Genomic DNA, 20,202 nt, shown 5'->3' with positions numbered 1-20,202 from the left:
ACTTAACCCTAAAAAGGCCGGGTTATTTTGGTGCCCTCTTAGCCAAGGGGGTGGGGGCGGTCATGGAGTGACAAAAAAAAGAAACTTGGCATACAGATAGAGTATCTCATAAAGAATAAGTCCATGAAGTTTCATATCTAGATCTCAAATACTTTTGAATCATTTCTAATAGACTAATAGTCACTATTTACATATTTGTGAATTGACAGTTCTTCATTGTGTACAATATACATGGGGAATGATCATTGTGGCTGTACCTGTTGGTCGAAATATTATATCAAAAGATGCGAAAGACTATGGTTGATAAGGTCCTGAAAGATTGTGGCACCACAAATAATTATCCTTGAACGTATCGCAGCGTGTGCGGAGGTGGGGATGGATTCTTTTATAGAGTTGATGTAGGCCATCCAGGGGAAAAAATACACATGGGCTCAGGCTGAATGAGCCCCCGAAATGCCAAAAAAAGCACCCGAAAGTCATAAAAGAGCCCCCAAAAATGTGCATAGAGTTCAATGCAAAACAAATTAAAGAGTGTCATTTTCATGCAAGCAAACTTGAAAAGTAGCCCCCGAAATTGTTTAAATATTTTTTCCCTGAGGCCATCCTGGGGGGGGGGGGGGGGTCTATTGTGGTTCTGGAATTGGTCTTGTTGGTGTGACTATGGTATAACGAAAATATAAAGAGGGTGCACATCATAATATAGAGTTAATGTGAAATAAATTTCCTTAGAATGTGAACTGACCTGAAGGTATGCAATGTCCTTGATCTTGTACTCCACTCCTAGAGTTTTGAAGCCCTCCGAGACCTGATTCAAAAGCTGGACAGCCGACAACAATACTGAAAATAAAATGATACAGCAAACTTAAAATTTCCGAGAGGCCACAACGTAGACACTCAAACTACAGCTAAAGAGCTGGCACATCTCCGTGTACTTTAAATTACTCTTGATGTTGAGACTCTAGATGTGTTTATCTCTTATAGGCTAAATGTTAACATTCACATTTTTGGGGGTGAAACTTTCAAATCTACCTTTTACATGATTCTATAAAAGAAGCTCAATTCAACCACAAGGAGCCAGACCATAACAGTCACAGAACATGCTAGACCTAGATACGCTATAATGGCAGCTGTGCTAAAGCCGGAGTAACAATATTTGAACGCCAAGAGTGGCAGTGCCTGATGTGAACACTATACAAGAACCCACTATTATTATTATCACTATTAACAGAATTTGAAGGGACTGATAAATTTCATTTCCTAAAAAGGATAACAATTTTTTTTCCTTCTCTCTCCACTACTTACAAGTTTTTCTCTGGGTTGGTTCCTGGTTGCCATCACATGCTATGTGGCATTGGCATCTGGCCAGTAGGAACTGGACACACCATCGGTCATAGAGAGACCCACTGGTCAAGATGGTTGGTAGGATGCTGTTTAGCAGGACCAGGGCATGGTTAGGCATGGACATCAAAATCTAATAATAATAATAATAATAATAAACCATTCTTATATAGCTCATATCACAGAAATAAATTTATGTCCCTATGCGCTCAGAAAAAAATTAAAAAAGGGATAATAGCAGACACGAGGGAAGAGAAGAGAAAGAATAACAGCTTTGTCACAACATTGTACTAATCTAACAAACAAACAAATGTGTCTTTAAAGGTATTACAAAGTTTTGGTATGGGGTCATGAATTTGGTTCATATTAACATAGTGGAAGCATAAACGATCCTTCAATATTCAGTGATCGTTGCCGCGGTTTAAAAACGAGTCTAAAGTGATGAAATTGTAAATAATAAACTTGTAATGTTGTATACCTCCCTCTGAAGGTCAAGATATCAATTTAGCTATAAAACAATGTTCTTGACTAAAATCGATCGATTAGCTATTCTCGTTTGGAAATTATATATCACAACTACATATTTTGAGATTTTCATGGTCGCAGCTACCATTGTATGTCCGAAGGCGCTATTTGAAATTAATCAGAATTTACCGGGAGCACTGGTAAATTTTGATATTCAATTTTTCTCAAGGCAGATGTGTTTTAGGGGCTAATTTTTCTAGTGCTTATAATACATCTACATGAGTATCCAAATACATCGAAATTGTAAAGAATCACTATCCAGCCAATTTTCGGAAATTCGCAAAACTTTGTATTACCTTTAAGAGACTCATAGACATAAACAAAATTGTAAATAAGGATGACACAAATTCTTCCCATCCCCCTCATCTCCCTCCCGACACATCACATGATGGCCCTTTTTTCAACCGAGGAGTAGGACAGTCCCCCTTCCTCATGACACCAGAGCCCTGTTTCATAAAACTTGTTATCAGTAACAAGTGCTAAATTTCTATGACAAATTTGCTCTCATCCAATCAAATGCCATGATTTCATTAGCTTTTAACAGTTATTGTTAACAAGTTTTATGAAACAGGAACCACTGCCCTTTCAATGGCTGGCCCCACACAACAGCAATGGAGATATGGAGATTGTATTACACATACTAATATGCCATGGCAAACATTTTGACATTTGAGCAATAACTAACCGTGGACCAAACACCATACCTAACTCTTAACATACAAACCTAACCCAAACCCCAAACCACAACACTCACTCCAAACCTACATCTATAACAAGTGTTGCCAGAGTATATGAAGAGTTTAATTCTAAAAGGAGCTAAGTAGTAAATCCATTTTTGTAACTTCAGAGAAAAGATAATTTTGTACCAGATTTTGTACAGGCGTCTATGGAATAGTGATATTAGAAGGTGCATTTTTTCATAACTGCTCCCAAAATTTAGGAAAATAATTTTGTTGAAAAACTGGGTACTTAAAGGAAACCAAAACCTTCATACTAAGTTACTTTTATTGTAAAGTTTAAAAAATTTGAATAAAATCAGTGAAAATTTGAACAAAATCGGGCAAGGAATAAGAAAGTTAGAACATTTTGAAATGACTAGTCACTAGTGGGTGGTATTCAATTTGATGACATCATCTGTGAACAACTCTCCATGCCTTTTGTACATAAAATTTCACAATTTTTTTGTTTTCTTCGTATTTATTTGTGTTCTTGATCCAACTTCATAACATGTGAAGTAGAATATCATTTTGCATTCTATATCTTGCTTTCAGGGGAGTACATTACCTCAATCACGAGAAAGAAGGAAAAACATGAAATTTGATGTACAAAAGGCAGTGAACAGTGAACAATGTTCTGATATCAATAACTAAATTTTCATCAAAAGTTAGATCTCCACTCATGCAGACACATACCTGTGTTTGGGCAAGATGAGCCGTTGCCATGGCAGCAAGGTACGTGAGATGATGATGATGGCAGATGGACCAGGCTTCTTGGAGGTTGCTGATACTCTTGATGGTTTCCTCTGATAGGATGTGGATTTGGGACACGACCAACAGAGATCTGGGGGTTTTTTCACAAAGATTCCAAGTTGAAGTTATCTCTAAGTTGGACTTAAATATTATTGAGAGCCATTTATAGCCTTAAAATAAAATATATTGCAACAGCGAAAATTGGAGTATTTTAGACTTTTTATAAATTCCACATTAAGAACATAAAATCTCCTTGATAACAGATAACACATTTTATGCCTTTTAAAATAACATTTACAAAATATTTTCATAGATGCTAACACATTTCCATAATTGTAAAGTCCAACTTAGAGACAAGTTCAACTTAGGATCTTTGTGAAAAACCCTCCTGAAGGGGGAAAAACGAAGAACTACTCAAGGTGAAACAGGAGTTGCTAATTTGTGTTGAATTGAATACGAAATTGTCTTCATAGTTTTCTTATCCTTTGTCAGATTATCCAAAAATGTCATTCTCTCGTTCCAGGATGTATCTTAGCTTAATTAATTCCAGAGTGGACTTCACCTTTACCTCGCATTTATTGCAAGATTCGAATAAGAGAATATATCAATATAATAAGCACACCCCAAGCCCTCTGAGAAATGGAAATGCAATTTCATGAGTATATTCACATCACTTTCCTCTGCAATATGTGAAGAGTTTCATTTTCATCCTTCTGCGGCCAACATCTGGGGGCAGATTTGAAAATGTACTGTCAAACCAAAAACTATTGTGTGTACAAATAATTAAGGCAATTTCACGAGTGATGCAGGAAATAATTGAATCACAACCGATTAAACACTGAATTCTTGCACTTCAAGAAAGTTTCTTGCCAACCGAATTGCTTTCCTTTACAAATCCCTCAAGTTCAGTATTATAAATGTTACTGGTTTTACAGCAGTGTTCACATTATACCAACTCACCTTGCATGAATCTCTGGTGTGAACCCATCCTTGCTTTCCTTTACAAATCCCTCAACTTCTGTACTACAAATGTTACTGGTTTTGCAGCAGTGTTCACATTAAACCAACTCACCTTGCATGAATTTCTGGTGTGAACCCATCCTTCTTCTCCTTGCATTTTGTGATGAGGAGGCGAAGCTTTTCCAGAGCCTGGGTGCGTTCTCCTTTACACACCTGAAGGACTGCTCTTCTACGGTGCCAAACAGAGAACAAAAAAAATATTGGAACGTAACTAGAATATCTTTAATAAGATAATGGTTGCATGACAATGATAAAAATTCAACTATTCAAGAGTAGGGTAGTTTACATGTATTTCACTTGAATAACACATTATTTTTTCTTGTCTTAGGAGTAAATCAAATTGCAAGTGGAGGTGAGAAAAGTGACCCTCTGCATAACATAGGCCCCAAGATGTACATGAAGCAAACTCAACTTGGATCTGGCTCTGCACAAGTACTACATTTGATCTAAAAGGACACACAGCAAATAGTTAGTTTGAAACAAGTATGGGCTAAAAGAAATGCCCCCCTTTTGAGAAAGAAAATTTGGAAAAATAGGGAAAATAAGGGAAAATTGGGGTAAAATCAGGAAGGAAGAAAAAAAATCAGGAAACCGATTTAAATTGCGTAATTATCAGGCCTGAGCACTTCACTTATACTAACCTAAGATCCAACGCTACATCGTCTATTGCAGCAAGATTATTGATAGCCTCTTGTGCCGATGCCCAGTCCATGTGAAATAGCGCCCTCTGGAATGCAATCTCATGTTCACAATGCTGCCATATCTGTATCAACAAATGACATCAATAAGTCATTTCGTAAATACTATCTGCGCATGGGCAGATAAAGGTCATTTGTGATAAAATTGTAAAACCCACCGACATGAATACATGCTCATGTTATGTAAACATTATTCAGTACGGTACATTTTATGATACAAGAGGGCAAACAAAAGCTTTTCATGAAGCACATACATGACTTTGACATGGCATTAATTATTCTAAAATACACAAAGTGGGACTTCTCCATGAGTAAAAGATCTGTGGATATTTGGGGTCATTTGACCCATGTGCTAACTACGTAATGGTCTATTCATTGGTAAAAGTTTAATTTCAAATTTAATTCATTTCACTTATAACAACCATCACAAAGGCATAACAAACAGAGTTCAAGCCATATCCAGAAACAGGATATCAGAAGAGAGAAAAAAGTAGAGACAGGGAAGGGATGATCTTCCAACTTGAACCCCCACCCCCCCCCCCCCCAAAAAAAAGTAGTTAGTTGTTAAATATTGTCTCTACTTCAACATTGAAATGTATGAATATATCTAGAAGCGATTTTAACAACATGCAAAAAAGAGTTGGCAATCCAAGTGCTAACATGTATTTTAAGTGTCCTACGATAATCCTGGCAAAAACAACAGTTCATCATAACATTTGTGTCCCTCACATCCACAACAATTTATAAATGCAACAATATCAGGGAGCTAAGAAGATGGTTAAACAATTAAGCATGAAAAGAGACGAGATGGACCATGAAATTGGGGATTGTTTTACCTTGGCATGAGATGTCATTGGAGGAAACCTGGTCTTAGCAAACTTGAGGATATCTGTGGCTATGGAGAACTGCCCTCTATCGGCCTGCTGCCTCGCCTGGTTGCAGACCGCTAGGCAGAAGGACTCACTGTCCACAGCAACGCTGTTGTTGGGGCTCCGGGTGGAGAACATGTTCAGCAGGAGCTGGTCACTCAGAGATGACATGATTCTGAAAGGAGCAAGGAAGATACTAGGTTAAAGGTACAATGTCCCATTTTCGACCAAAAAAATGAAAAGGGTAAATTCCAATTGCATTTGAAAGATGATACTAATTAAGAACTTCCCTCAAAACGAAAGGGTTTGAAAAATGTCTTTTAGTGGGAAAAAAAACAAGCAATTAGTTGTCGAATTGACTTTAGTGATTGCAATCACTAAAGTAATAGTCTGTTTTTCAGACCCTTTTACCGAATGGTCGTACGTTTTGTGCTGCCCAAAGATTCAATCAGTTTAATTTTAGCCATTACAAGAACTGGGTTATTGATGTACACAAATGACCATTTACCTTTACAGCTCATTTTATGTATTTTATTACCAAAGAGAACACAAAAAAGTCACTTACTCACTCAATAGTGTTTGACAGTGAAGTACAGAAAGTAAGCGGGTTTCCTTGCATAATTTGAATATTAAGACACTGCTAACATTTAAATTTCACAGATAGGACATAAATGACATATTCATAATTCCTGCATAATTCTACAGAGAGAGGAGTTGTTGATGACAATGATAATGTTGATGATGGAGTTGATGATGATGATGATGATGTTGATAATGATGATGATGCTGATGATGATGATGATGATGATGATGATGATGATGATGATGATGATGATGATGATGTTGATAATCATGATAATGATGATTATGATGATGTTGATGTTGATGTTGATGTTGATGTTGATGATGATGATGATAATGATGACGATGATGATGTTGATAATGATGTTGATGATGATGGTGATGTTGTTGGTGATGATGATGATGATGACGATGACAATGATGACGATGATAGCGATGTTGAAGACGATGACGATGGCGATGATGATGGATACTCTCTAACAAATACACTATTGTATACACCTATATGAAAAACAGAACCGACTATCAATAATAACTACAATATCATTGTCACCCATACATTATTTAAAGACAGAGCAGTTTAACTTTAACAAACACAAAGAGGATAAAGTATATTTGAATTTCATACTACCCTCTCTTCATTTATTCTGACTGTAGAAATTGACTTAGAGACTTCGGGGGGAAGGGCTTTAACACCCATTTTTTAAATTATTACTGTTGTTGTTGTTGTTATTGTTATTATTATCATTATTGTTTGGGTATAAGAATGTAGTTACATTTGGATGTTGACCTACCTGTGTCCATACATGAACCAGAGAGCTGATTGCTGGGCTAAACTGGTTGAAACCAGTTGGGGCTGGTTGTGCTGGCAGTTGACTGCATCTGTCCGAGCCAGGAAGTAAAATACACTGAGAAAGAAAGATAAGGAGAGTGAGAGACCCAAAATAAGTCAATTATTGGTGGATAGAAAGATAGTACAGACACATGGAGAGAGGAGGAAAGACAAAGAGAACAGTAAAAAGAGATTGAGAGAGGCCCGAGAGGGAGGATGTGAACGAAGTGGCACTGTTCCCATTTGAACTAAAAATCATGAAAGTGTTAAATATCTTTTTCTATTTTCAAGCTTGAAGTGAACGCACATATCCATTTATAAGGTTTATCTTGTACAAGGTACATGTACATCAATATCAAAAACTAATCATGCATTTGTAGCACAAAGGCCAACTGGTATTGTTCGAAATTCCTGCTAAAATATCAACCATACCACAAATAAATATAATAAAAGTAGCCTTATTGGTGATGGAGGCTCATTTTCACCAATATTCAACACATTTTAACCATAAATTGCATCATCACTGTAATCACTATTAGTGATACAAGGATATGATCAGCCCTTTAGCAAAGGAGAACACTGACTTTGAGAACACACTTACCTTGAGGGCTCGACACCATGTAGAGCTTGATTCTTTGTATGGTTTTGCATGTCTAGGCACGTCAGGTACTAAAAGAAAGGAAAGAGAACAAAGGTATCGAAAAAATGAATAAGAAAAAAAAGGGGGGGGGGCGAATGCACCATGAAAATTTCGCAACTGTTAAGGATGGCCATTTTCAAAGCTGTATTTCATGCACACAAGTTTCTGTTTTTATAGTAGTCAAGATCTAAACCTATCGGTAGACAAAAGTTCATGTACGCCTTCATGAATTCTTGCTTCTATATTTGATTGAATTCATTTAAGAATTACAAGGGGGTGAATTTCAGCTGACCTGTCGAATCTTTACAAAATAATTCACTGCGCAAACGTTGCATGACCTCCCCCTCCCCCATCCCTTATTTTTTGTTTTACTAAAAACTCATTTTGGGGGGGAAACTTACAGGAAGATGGAGTTCAGCTGACTTGGCGATGGAATGATCTAGGATATCAGATACGTCCAGGCCTTGCTTCTGCTCCAGTCGATACAACCAACCCTGGAAAAAAAATGATTAGATCCAGGATGTACACAGTCAAAACATTAATATAGAAACAAATGCAGAATAACACTTCAAAGATCTACAGTAACCATAACCCTGACCTAAGAGCCTAACCCTTAAGGGGCTGTCGCATGACGAGACTATGTGTCTTTCCCAAGGCCCACTCGGGGAAAATGGGGTATAATACGACTACACCCCCTTTAATACATTGTACTGATGCTCGGTATTCTGAAGTTCAGCCATGTGAATTAATCAGTTCAGGTAGGCATGTAAAACAATATCAACAATAACAAAAAATGAAACGTTTGTAAATTCTACTACAGTCTTACATGTAAAAGTAAATTTGGTGATTTCTGTTGTGTGTGTGTGCCTTGCTTCTGCTTGAACAGAACCAGCCAAACCCGGAAACAGAAATACGTGGAAACCATCATGATGGTGTGGAGTCAAAGTGTGGATTTATTCATAGTCCTTTAAGGATTGAAATTAAAGACAAATCTAGTAAGGAATTAATGGCAATAACTTGTCCAGGCATGATAGTGAGCACAAAAAACTCACCCCCCCCCCCCCCTTGAGTAAAAAAAAAAGATTCAGGGGGAAAAAATGGCATCCAACAACATTACCCCCCCCCCCCCCCCCCCTTTGAGTGAGAAAATTGAGATATTTGGGGGAAGTAGGGGGAAATATGGACAAATCAGGAAGAAAAAAATCTGGAAAAAAATTGAAAAACCAGGAAACAGATTTAAATCGAGTAATTATCAGGGCTGCTTGTCTTACTTACCAGTGCATGCTGGAGACATACGTTATCATTAGCTTGGTGAGCCACACGTATGGCCTCCTTTAGAACCAACATGGCCTCCTCTCTGAAACATAGAAACAGACCAAGCTCAGTCGATTAGACTTAAACATAAGGTTGCATATTGGTATGTCATAATGCACCGGAACAGTGACAGATACAGCCAAGAAAATATTTGGAAAGGTTGGTTGTGAAGTACATCAGAACCATCATGTATTATAAGCAGAGATGCCAACCTTTTGACACAAAAAAACAGACTGAGTATCCTAAAAAATTAGATTTTGGAGAGAAAAATCAGATTTTCACGAAAACTCGACACTACCAATGAATGGCCAGTTGATCCCGGGCCAGTCAAATTTCAGAAAAATGTGATACTGGTCGTACGGTCAAGTAAAATGTTTGCTCTTTCATTAAAATTTTAAAAGAAAATTGTAAAGCAAAGTTTCTGTTGGGGTTGCAGGGGTTTACTTGTACATGTTTCTATGCGATTCTGTGGTTTTTATGGGTATTAAAAAAAAAAAATTAACAAAAAAAATTTAAAAAAAATAATTTGTTTGTTTTTGTTGTTGTTGTTGTTGAAAAATCGTATTTTAAGAGGTGATATCGTATTATCATATTCCACTCTTATTATTGTACTAAATACGATTAAATCGTACTGGTTGGCATCTCTGTATAAGGTTCTGGACTCATCAAAATAACAAAAACTCCGGTAAATCTTGATTAAAATCACATAGTTACAATGAAAAGAATTGTAAACAAATATGGGTATGGGTGTGGGTGTGGTATGTATGGAACTACACGAACAGGTGGCATTGACTTTGATCAACATTGCACATAGGAACTTTCAAAAGACAAAGTCTTTTAGGTATATTCTGAATCAAGATAAGGGTTGGACCAGCATCTTTAACTTACTTGTGACCGAGTCGGCAGTGCAGCCCCGCAAGATTGAGGGCAGCATAACGGAAGTTCTGCCGCACTTGCTCCTGATCGTTGTTGTTGCTGTTGGAGTCACCTTTGACCTGGGGCATCATGTGATCAAAGTAGCAGTGGAGGTTGTGAACGGCACCGCAAAACTCTTTGATCCGGAGACAGTTGAGGTAGGATAGATAATACTGCATGCATTCACAAGACAAGATCAGTTAATAGACACATGTTATTGTAAATCAGTGAAGATAATCATAAATAGGATCCACAAATATATTTTGAGAGTTTGGTGATAATCGAAAAAAAGCAACTTCTAATACAAAGCATTGGCAAAAAATTGTAAAAGGCTTGTCAACAGAAGGTTCACAGACTTGTCACTTGTCAAAAATCATTGGAATGAAAAAGGGGTATCCTAAACTAAAATTTGGGATACAAGGATACAATATTTAAAAAACCTAAAATGGGACCCTAAATAGTCCATTCCTAATCTGAGCTAGTAATCAAAAAGCTATGGTTTCCTTTCATGAATAAACTTAAACACTGCAATAACATACAATTTCAAAAACTTTCATAATGTTTCAAATCCAACAGCGAAGTTACGTGGTCATTGGGAACTAAATGAATGCTTTCACCTGGTATGAGATGACTACTTGATCGTTTGATATTTTCAACTCATCCATGTTTTTCACAATCAATCCTCTGTGGATTATTAAAGTAACCCAACAAGAAAGTGAAGTCATGGGAATATATAAGAAAAAGTGCTAGTTACCGTTTCTGCAAGATCAGGGTTTTTGAGAGCAAGTTCATTGATCTGTTTCTGAAGAACATCAGGGGGTAGTGCCTTGGACTCGTCGTTCTGTAGAAAGTTGGCTTGTTGAGTGATGAAATGTTCCGCTTGCCGATGGGTGTAGGTCTTCTCAGATGGAAGGTTAATATGTCTGTGGCAATAAAGACAAAATATATTGTTATTTGGATGACATTCATTCCCTTACACAAAAACACAGTCTAAAGGTATTCCTTTTGAGAAGTTTGGTGGTATGTTATTTAGTGAAAGGTAAAATATTAACGACATATTGGAAATTTGAAAAGCACAGAATTAACACTCATTGCTGGTGCTTGTGCGTATCTCTCTGTTGACTAAAACTGTTTCATCTGACAACATTGTTGTAAATCAATAACATTTTACAATAATAATGCATTTAATATCTTAGGTGTCTTAATACAAATGTTAAAATGACCATGTTGGTAAGGTACGTGTCTCCAAGAAGGGAGGGAACTATTTGGAGCTCTGTGATTTGGCCTACAGACCACATGCCTATTAATGCTACAACCATGTCGCTTAATTAGGTATGGATGTGGCTTTCTATGCAAACATCTGGGATGCCAGTTAGAATTGATCAGAGGGCCTGAAAATCATCTAGAATGGGCCATTTTGTACACAAAAAAAAGCCTAAACTATGGTCTGAAAATAACTTGCCAGGCCCGGAATTCAGGCTATTGCCTGAAAACTTGCATCCCTGAAACATGACTCTAACTTACGATTCATGGGGATTGCCGAAACCGGTCCCTTCCAGCTCTCTCCTTGTCATCTGCGTGCCGTCCGTCTCCATGCTCACGTCCATGTCTACCTCACTGATACCGTCTTCCAAGCTGTCCACGGTGCTCCCGTCCCCTCCTTGTCCCATGGTGGTGGCGGTAGACTCCTCCAGGGAGGGGGCGTCGCTGGTGGTGTATTTCTGGAGGGAGGAGTAGAGCCGCATGGTTTGACTGAAGGACAGCTTGTCATACGTCAGCACCATACGACGCAGGAACATGCCTGGCGATGAAAGAATAATGATAACATTCTCCTTAATTCACAGAGAGCACTAACATGTATCAAGAGATCATAAATTATTAAAACAAAAACAATTAACTTTACAACAGTATATAATAATAATAATAATAATAATAGTAATAGGCATTTCTATAGCGCCGTCTATCTAGAAATTCTATTCCGAGGCGCACTTATTATTACCCCGGCTTTAGCCTAGCTGCCTTGCCAAAGGACATTAGTGCCGTGTCGGGGATCGAACCACAACCTTTGAATTACAAGTCAAGTGCTTAAACAACTCGACTACAACACTTATACATCTGCTTTTCATCCAAACAACACTATGAAAATAGTTTTTATACATACAAATCTAAATCTAGAATGTGTTTAATACACATTACTTGCAAAGTCTGAACTACTGGTACATGTAAGTGATTAGAGTTAGTCCACATATTTATGTTGAGTGCTAAATCTCAACTTCTTCCTCATCTTATATAAATCCCCATTAGGTTGAACTCCGGCTGCTTTGAAAACCTGGGCCCTGTTTCATAAAGCTTGTTATCAGTAATAACTAAGTGTCAAAATATAATGACAAATTTACTGACCGCCAAACAAAATCAGTTATTTCAGTAGTTTATAACAATTAGTGAACTTGTCACTGATATCAAGTTTTTATAAAAACAGGGCCTGGATCATTATGTGCAGCTACGCATAACAACTGTACCTATGATGCTTTGTCTATGGACTGGCGCTTCCCCGTTGGAGCTGTCTAGAAGCTTGTTGAGTGAGGAGAAGAATTCATCCATCGATGAAAGGCTGCTAGTTGTGGTCTCTCGCAAGCTAGTGCCACAGAAAATGAAGTAAAAATAAATAAAATATCATGAATAAATTTGCTATTCATCCACCAAGTCCTAGGACTTTCATTGTATTATTATAAATTTTATGTTAATTTATGTTCCTTAAATTTGATTATCTAAATGTAATTTTCTTCTTGATAAGGAATTATCCTTCTTGATAAGGAATTATATTTGAATAATGCCACATTACTGTGATTTAATAAAGTATTTACATGTACTTCCAATTTTCACCAAACATATAGGTGTCTCTACCCCCCCCCCCCCCCCAAATACTCCTCTATCCAAGTCGGTATAGCACCCACATGGTATAATTAATCTTTATATGAATGTCAGTTGACTTTCATATATTTCAAGACAAGATCATTTTAGTAAATTTTATCTACATTTGCATTTGTCTCAACCTACATGTATGTGTGGACCAGTTCACATTTCTTCTTAGACTGGTCTTCATGTACAGGTTTTACAATATTAATATACATTAATTAAGGGTGCTGCAATCTTACCATTCTTTGAAGGCTGTTTCCAACTCTGGATGAATGTCCCTTATCTTGGTAATAAACTCATCATATTCCATGTCAGACCCCTGGCAATAAGAAAGGGACAAAGAAAGAAGAGAAAAAGAAGAGAAAGCAAACATCATCATCTAGATATTAGAGAAGGTAGATCCTGTAATCCTTGGTCACTAAAGAAGCGAACAAGGATTACAATTAGAAGAACAAAATTGATATTGAGTCTCAATGCATGAAAAATAATACAAATTTATGATCTAGCAACGCAGCATTTAAATATGGTGGCTCTATGACACAAACTCCAACTAAAATTCCTACACTAAATTAAATTCCTGGCTCTGGACAAAACATTTAATCTATTTCAAAGAAAGAAATAAAGACACAGAGAATCTGAGATAATATACTTTTAGCAAAACTGCTTCAGCAGTCAAATCATGGGCAGTCTATAACAGATTGAATCTGGAGGCCCATATCCCACCAAGCATAATTAATTATGGAAACAGTGCAAAGAAAAAAGAATTAAAAATACATAGATCTACCCACAAGTCCTGGGTCCAGACTCCAGAGAGTTTGATATCTGGAGTCCGGGGGCCCGTATTTAGAAACCGTCATAAGTCGAACTTCTTGACTATCCCATTGAAACGTGTGTTAATTCTATAACACCCGTTTCAATGGGAGAGTCAAGAAGTTAGACTTATTGCGGTTTCTAGGAATGGGCCCCTGGCCATTTTTATTTAAAACTATAATATTGTACTTTCACAGTGCTGTAAGTCAGACGCTGTGTTCGTGTTCAGTTCGGTTCGGTTCGGCAGAGTTCGGCAATTTTTTCACCCGAACTTGGTTCAGTTCGGGGTTCGGTAATATAATAGCAAGCAGCGTTATAGCCACGGCGGGCCGCCCGGCCTTCCGGGCCCGACCAGCACGGAGGTCTGCTGCACACTGCCACCGACCAGCACGAATTTCACATTAAAAAACTGCTCTAAACGTAATTATTTGTGAAGAAAAATACTACTTACATTCGTATTTCCGTCTTGAATCGTGTTTTATTTTCAATTTTAAAAGAATCATGTTTTCAATTTGTCAATAAATGATATTCTTTAAAGATTTTCCGAGACGGTTGTTGTCAAATGTCATGAAAGCTGCCATCTTGAATAGAGAATTCAGGCTGGTCAATAACTGTTTTTTAAAAGTTTTTATTTTCAATAGGAAAAATATAAAAACCCTATTTTTCCTGAATAAATAAATACCATACTGTAATAAATATTTATTTCATTATTTATATTGTAAAATTTGTCCGATATTGTTACAATTCAAATATTAATTTGAATGGGTTTGAGCTGAACTTGTTTTGATCACGCACATGTATTCTTGTTTATGGCTTGCGATCGAGACGTAGCGTGGTCAGGATTTGGGATTTAAATGGCGCCAGTGAAGTCGCGCCCACCACTGGATAGGCATAAATCACAAAGGCATAAAATGGGGAAAAGTAAATATAAAATGAGCAATCATGACATGAAAATTAGGTACAAAATGACAAGTTTATTAGCTTGCAAAAACGTTTACATTTTTCTGCCGAACATCCGAACCAGACCTTTGCGTTCGGTTCGGTTCGGTTCGGTTCGGAAGTGCCATGTTCGGCGAACTTCCGTTCGGTTTGGCGGTTCGGCTACAGCACTACTTTCACACTTACATGTTATCATGTATGGCCAAGGATCTATAATAAGCTGCGCCCCCGCAAATATGTGAAACGAAATGCACCAAATACAATGCACCAAATACAATGCGCCAAACTTCTGAGGTGACCGAGAAATGTGAATAGACCCTATCTGGGGTTGCCCCCCTCCTCCAAATGAGATTTTTTTTTTTTTTTTGGGGGGGGGGGTATATTTCTTGTCATAGATCTATTATCATTTGTTTCAAATCAAGGTGAAAGTCACATTTGCCAGCCAAAAAATAAGAGTAGATCCAGATCTATTTAGAGTCTATTTTATTTTGATTATTCATAAATATTTCAATTTTTCATTCATTTGATTTTGAATATAAAGGATTTCTCATTTAATCAGGATAGGTGAGTAGATTTAGATCTAGATCTAGACTCTAGTCTAGGTCTAATATAGACTCTAGACTCTAGGTCTAGGAATAGGTCTAGTGTAGTAGTAGTAGTAGTAGACCGAATTTTCTGTCTCTTTCGTTCGTTAGCCTCTTATTGGGGTAGGCTCGGCTCTCTCTTTAGAGACGGAAGCCGACTATACACATTTCCTTGCTAACACCATGGCCATTTATGGCCATATTTTTATGCCCCGAAAATCCCCCCAAATGTCATTTTACCTCGTGCTTGTTATATTGTAAATTAGGCCTAGGCTATAATAAATTGGTTCCACTTACCAACTTGACTGAAATAATCAGTTTAATGGTCCCTTTTTAGGAAAATATGGGTCAAAATCGAAATCCATGTTAAAATACGTCTTGCAAGATAGAGTCTAGCCTAGTAGTAGACCTAGATCTAGACCGAAAGCTTCAGTCTCTATAATCGTCGGTTGTTCCACTGAGACTACGTCTGGCTCCACTAGACCTCCGGTTATAGAGACTGAACGACTGCCTATGCCAGCCTGTGTTGAACTTATTCCGCTAGATTTTAGCCGCTAGGCCCCTCCCACAAACTTGCCACGGCCGTATTGTTATGCCCCCAAAATCCCCCAAAATGTCATTTTACCTCGTTCATTTCCAATTTTAAATTAGGCCTAGGCTATAATACATCGGTTCCACTTACTAACTTGATTGATATAATCCGTTTAATGGTCCCTTTTAAGGAAATTATCGGTCAAAATCGACATCCATGTTGAAAATCTTGCAAGCCGTGTTAAACTCTCGCTGCCGTCAATCTCATCCCTTCTAGTCTACGCCGAAGGCAAAATGATTATGAAGGAAAAACTGTGCGCCATCTACACGTTCGTAATGGCGTTATCACAGTTTTTCCTTCATAATCATTTTGCCTTCGGCGTAGACTAGAAGGGATGAGATTGACGGCAGCGAGAGTTTAACACGGCTTGCAAGATTTTCAACATGGATGTCGATTTTGACCGATAATTTCCTTAAAAGGGACCATTAAACGGATTATATCAATCAAGTTAGTAAGTGGAACCGATGTATTATAGCCTAGACCTAGGCCTAATTTAAAATTGGAAATGAACGAGGTAAAATGACATTTTGGGGGATTTTGGGGGCATAACAATACGGCCGTGGCAAGTTTGTGGGAGGGGCCTAGCGGCTAAAATCTAGCGGAATAAGTTCAACACAGGCTGGCATAGGCAGTCGTTCAGTCTCTATAACCGGAGGTCTAGTGCCTTTACTGACTGAGCCAACTCGCCTCCTCATTAAATAAAGTCTAGATTCTAGATCTTCTCTTGACTGCCTGCAACCAGCATGCTCCCGGCAAAATTAACCCGCAAAAGTCAGCAATTAAAACTGAGGTCGTCGCGGGCCAGCTGCAAGGCATGGCAAAGCCGCCTCCACAGGCTATGGCAGAGCTGAGCATGAGCAGCAGCCTGCAAGTGCTAGTGTTACAGTCAGTCAAACCATGCCAGCGAGCCAGCGGCAGTCGGAGTAGGCCGCGCCCGAGCCTGAGCGGGCTGTGCCGTGAGCTAAAGGGGTGTAGTGCCTTACCTGAATCCATTCCAGCACAGACCTTGCAAAATTACGCGAGACCCGGGGATTCCACTTTTTCCTTCCAGACAGTTTAGCCGATTTCCCATAATTCGAATATTCATAAATCAAAATCAGAAGTGAAATCTTGTGTGGGGTCACCATTTTTGCAAAAAGCACAGTTTTCAATGATGAAACACAATATCAAATGTTACAAATTTCGTAAAATCCGCGGAAATCAGTGGAGTTTCAAGATTGAAATTGCAAACTAAATCTTCCAACAACCCAAGCTGCTTACAGCTCCTGCGTGGCCGATATAAATATCTTTAGTGATTTTTTTTTAAATTTCGTTTTTATTCCCTAAAACTAGTGTGTCTATTTCTTCATAACAAAGTGAATAAATGAATTATATGATCGATTTATGCATTTATATATTCATTCATTGATTTATTTGTTCATGTATTCATTCATTTATATAGTAGGCCTACTTTCCTTAAAGGTATTACAAAGTTTTGGTATGGGGTCATGAATTTGGTTCAAATTAACATATTGGAAGCATATACGTTCCTACAATATACATTGATCGTTGTCGCGGTTGAAATCGAGTCTAAAGTTATGAAATTATAAATAATAAACTCTTTATGTTGTATAGCTCCCTCTCAAGGTCAAGATATTAATTTAACTATGAAACAATGTTTCTTGACTAAAATCGACCGATTAGCTATTCCCGTTTGGAAATTATATATCCCAACTACATATTCTGAGATTTTCATGGTCGCAGCTACCATTGTACGGCCATAGGCGCTATTTGAAATTTATCAAAATTTACCGGGAGCACCGGTAAATTTTTATATTCAATTTTTCACGAAAACAGAAGTGCTTTAGGGGCTTTTTTTTTTAGTGCTTATAATACATCCACATGGGCATCCAAATATATCAAAAATTGTAAAGATTCACTATCCACCCAATTTTCAAAATCTCCCAAAACTTTGTATTACCTTTAAAGGTAAAGACCAGTTATGGTCATGTGATTGCATTGTGAAAGAAACGTTGTGGAATCGATCAGAAAAGGTTGATCATAGCATCTAGCATCTGCAAGGTTCTGGAATCATCAAAATGATAAGAAATTTGGCCCATTCTTTGTAAAGTTACAAGCACTTTACACAGAAAGATGTATATGGGACTACCCTATATCTCTCACAGTCAAATAGATATAATAATTTACCAAATATTAGTAGGCGGTTTCCCGGCAAATTTGTTATCATCATGTATTAGTCAAAACATATTCTTTCACATGATTGGTAATGAGAGCTTCCATTTCATTTTTTGAAATTGGGGCGTTTCCCATACTGATCTTTACCTTTAAAATGTTCTCTTTTTTTTTATCCTAATAGTTAACTTCTTAAAGTCATCTGCCATTCCCATTCTTACTCTAGAAAATGTTTCAGAAACAGTACAGCCGATGTGATATCGGAGTTGTTGTTTTAAGACACCATTATGTCATATAGTTGATCGAGGCCCCTGATATTTATTTTAAAGAATACAGACTTGCAAACCAAGTCATAAAAACGATGGCCATCATGAAAAATAAAATAATCTGCTCAGCCTCTAAAAAGGAGTTTGACAATCAAAGAACTTTAAAATGAATGTGATTTCTTGTAACTAGATTTGTCAAAATAGTACTCATTATTATAAACTCTGTTTCTATTTTGTATCTAACAAAACAAAACAAAGGTAAAATACTATAGAGTACAATATGAAATTATAAATAAATAAATGAATACAAATCACAAGTTCTTATTTGTAACACGGGCTAGACATTAGTATTGAGGTATAGAATAATTAAAGGGGAGGAAGGCGAAACAAGGCAGGAGAGATATAGATAGACTCAAGGCCTAGAACTATATGTAAATGTTGCAAAATCGTCAGTTATGAAATATTATTCTTGAATATTCTTATTATTGAAATATTAATAGTTATAAAATTTTTCTCGCTCGCTTCGCTCGCTCGTAAATGCATATTCAGACATCACACCCAACTGTATAAAGTATGATGCTTAAGCGATATCTTGTATGATGTATGAAGAGAAACAAATATTGAAATCATCCCTGATAATGTAATCACAATGTAGGGGTATATACCAATGTCTAAAAAATTGTATATTTTCGCTTTGAGATTTCCCACTGTAGGTGCCCTTTTTTTCCAGAAAGTGCCCTTTTTTGTTGGTGCCCCCCCCCCCACTTTGGAAGTCGCTCGGCCGCCCCTGCATGAGTTCCTGAACGCTGGCGTACTGAGTGGGGGGTATTTCTTATTCGATACAAGTGATTTACTAATGATGCTAAAATGACATGATTATCCGGTATTTTTTTTTGGTTTTGTAAGTCATACCTTTCAATTTATGCATTTGTTGAAAAATTAGAAATTCCCAAATTTACAGTCGGGCGAAAAATATGCATTTTTAGAAGGCTTATATGTCATGGTCTGCAAAACGGCTGGGCTCGGGGCTCGAGCCCCCATAACTTTTTGAAAAAGTAGAGAAAAAGAAAGAAAGAGAGAGAGAAAAAATAAGTGACCTGCCAATGTCACAAATGAGGTATCAAATTATGCTCATCTGACCGTAATTAAATACCTAAAATCCCAGAGCTTCCGGGGGCTCTGCTCCCTGGACCCCACCAAAGGCCCTAAGGCGGGCCCCTGGATGCTCATCTAACCGTAATTAAATACCTAAAACCCCTGAGCTTCCGGGGGCTCTTCTCCCTGGACTCTCCGCCAATTAGTGACCTGCCAGTGTCACAAATAAGGTATCTAAATATGCTTATCTGACCGTAATTTAATGCCTAAAAACCCTGAGTTTTCGGGGGCTCAGCCCCTTGACCCCCCTGCTGAGGCTCATCTGGACCCCACGCCAATTTACGCTCTATACCTGATCATTAATACTCCAGTTTGAAAAACGTTCCGTGGGGCCTGCATAATGTTACGTCTAAGAGTGGTGCAATGGTGATGCAGATTTTTCTTCTGCCCCCCCCCCCAACACTTCCAAACGATTTTTCTCATTGCGTCACTGCCCCTTGGAGTCTTTTTGGTCAGACAAACACTTTTTTATAGAATAGTCTGACATCCACGCATAGACCTTTACTAATGTACCAAGTGATCTGACCGGGACTGACTTCCATGATACCCTTTACTCCCGTATAGAT

The 20,202-nt window shown here is 37.7% G+C and overlaps 1 protein-coding gene across 1 annotated transcript in view; it reads right to left on the bottom strand.

Annotated features, from left to right (window-relative positions):
• The window catches only part of LOC587637 (anaphase-promoting complex subunit 5), a 43,486-nt gene extending 26,041 nt beyond the window's left edge, over window positions 1–17,445 (bottom strand). The window contains exons 1-16 of the mRNA XM_030997605.1: window positions 17,027–17,445; window positions 13,358–13,437; window positions 12,722–12,837; window positions 11,727–12,003; window positions 10,957–11,125; window positions 10,176–10,375; window positions 9,249–9,330; window positions 8,375–8,467; window positions 7,935–8,002; window positions 7,296–7,409; window positions 5,887–6,094; window positions 4,994–5,115; window positions 4,405–4,521; window positions 3,276–3,423; window positions 1,303–1,471; window positions 743–837 (exon numbers count right to left, since the gene is read on the bottom strand). Coding sequence (XP_030853465.1) covers window positions 743–837; window positions 1,303–1,471; window positions 3,276–3,423; window positions 4,405–4,521; window positions 4,994–5,115; window positions 5,887–6,094; window positions 7,296–7,409; window positions 7,935–8,002; window positions 8,375–8,467; window positions 9,249–9,330; window positions 10,176–10,375; window positions 10,957–11,125; window positions 11,727–12,003; window positions 12,722–12,837; window positions 13,358–13,437; window positions 17,027–17,170 — 2,202 coding nt within the window. The 5' untranslated portion in view covers window positions 17,171–17,445. The remainder of the gene's footprint in view (window positions 1–742; window positions 838–1,302; window positions 1,472–3,275; window positions 3,424–4,404; window positions 4,522–4,993; window positions 5,116–5,886; window positions 6,095–7,295; window positions 7,410–7,934; window positions 8,003–8,374; window positions 8,468–9,248; window positions 9,331–10,175; window positions 10,376–10,956; window positions 11,126–11,726; window positions 12,004–12,721; window positions 12,838–13,357; window positions 13,438–17,026) is intronic.
• Between the last annotated feature and the right edge of the window lie 2,757 nt (window positions 17,446–20,202).

This window comes from Strongylocentrotus purpuratus, unplaced genomic scaffold, assembly GCF_000002235.5.
Source record: "Strongylocentrotus purpuratus isolate Spur 01 unplaced genomic scaffold, Spur_5.0 spur5_scaffold_4, whole genome shotgun sequence".
Taxonomy (NCBI): Eukaryota; Metazoa; Echinodermata; class Echinoidea; order Camarodonta; family Strongylocentrotidae; genus Strongylocentrotus; species Strongylocentrotus purpuratus.
Note: the sequence above shows the minus strand (reverse complement) of the source record. Positions and strands in the feature narration are given on the sequence as shown.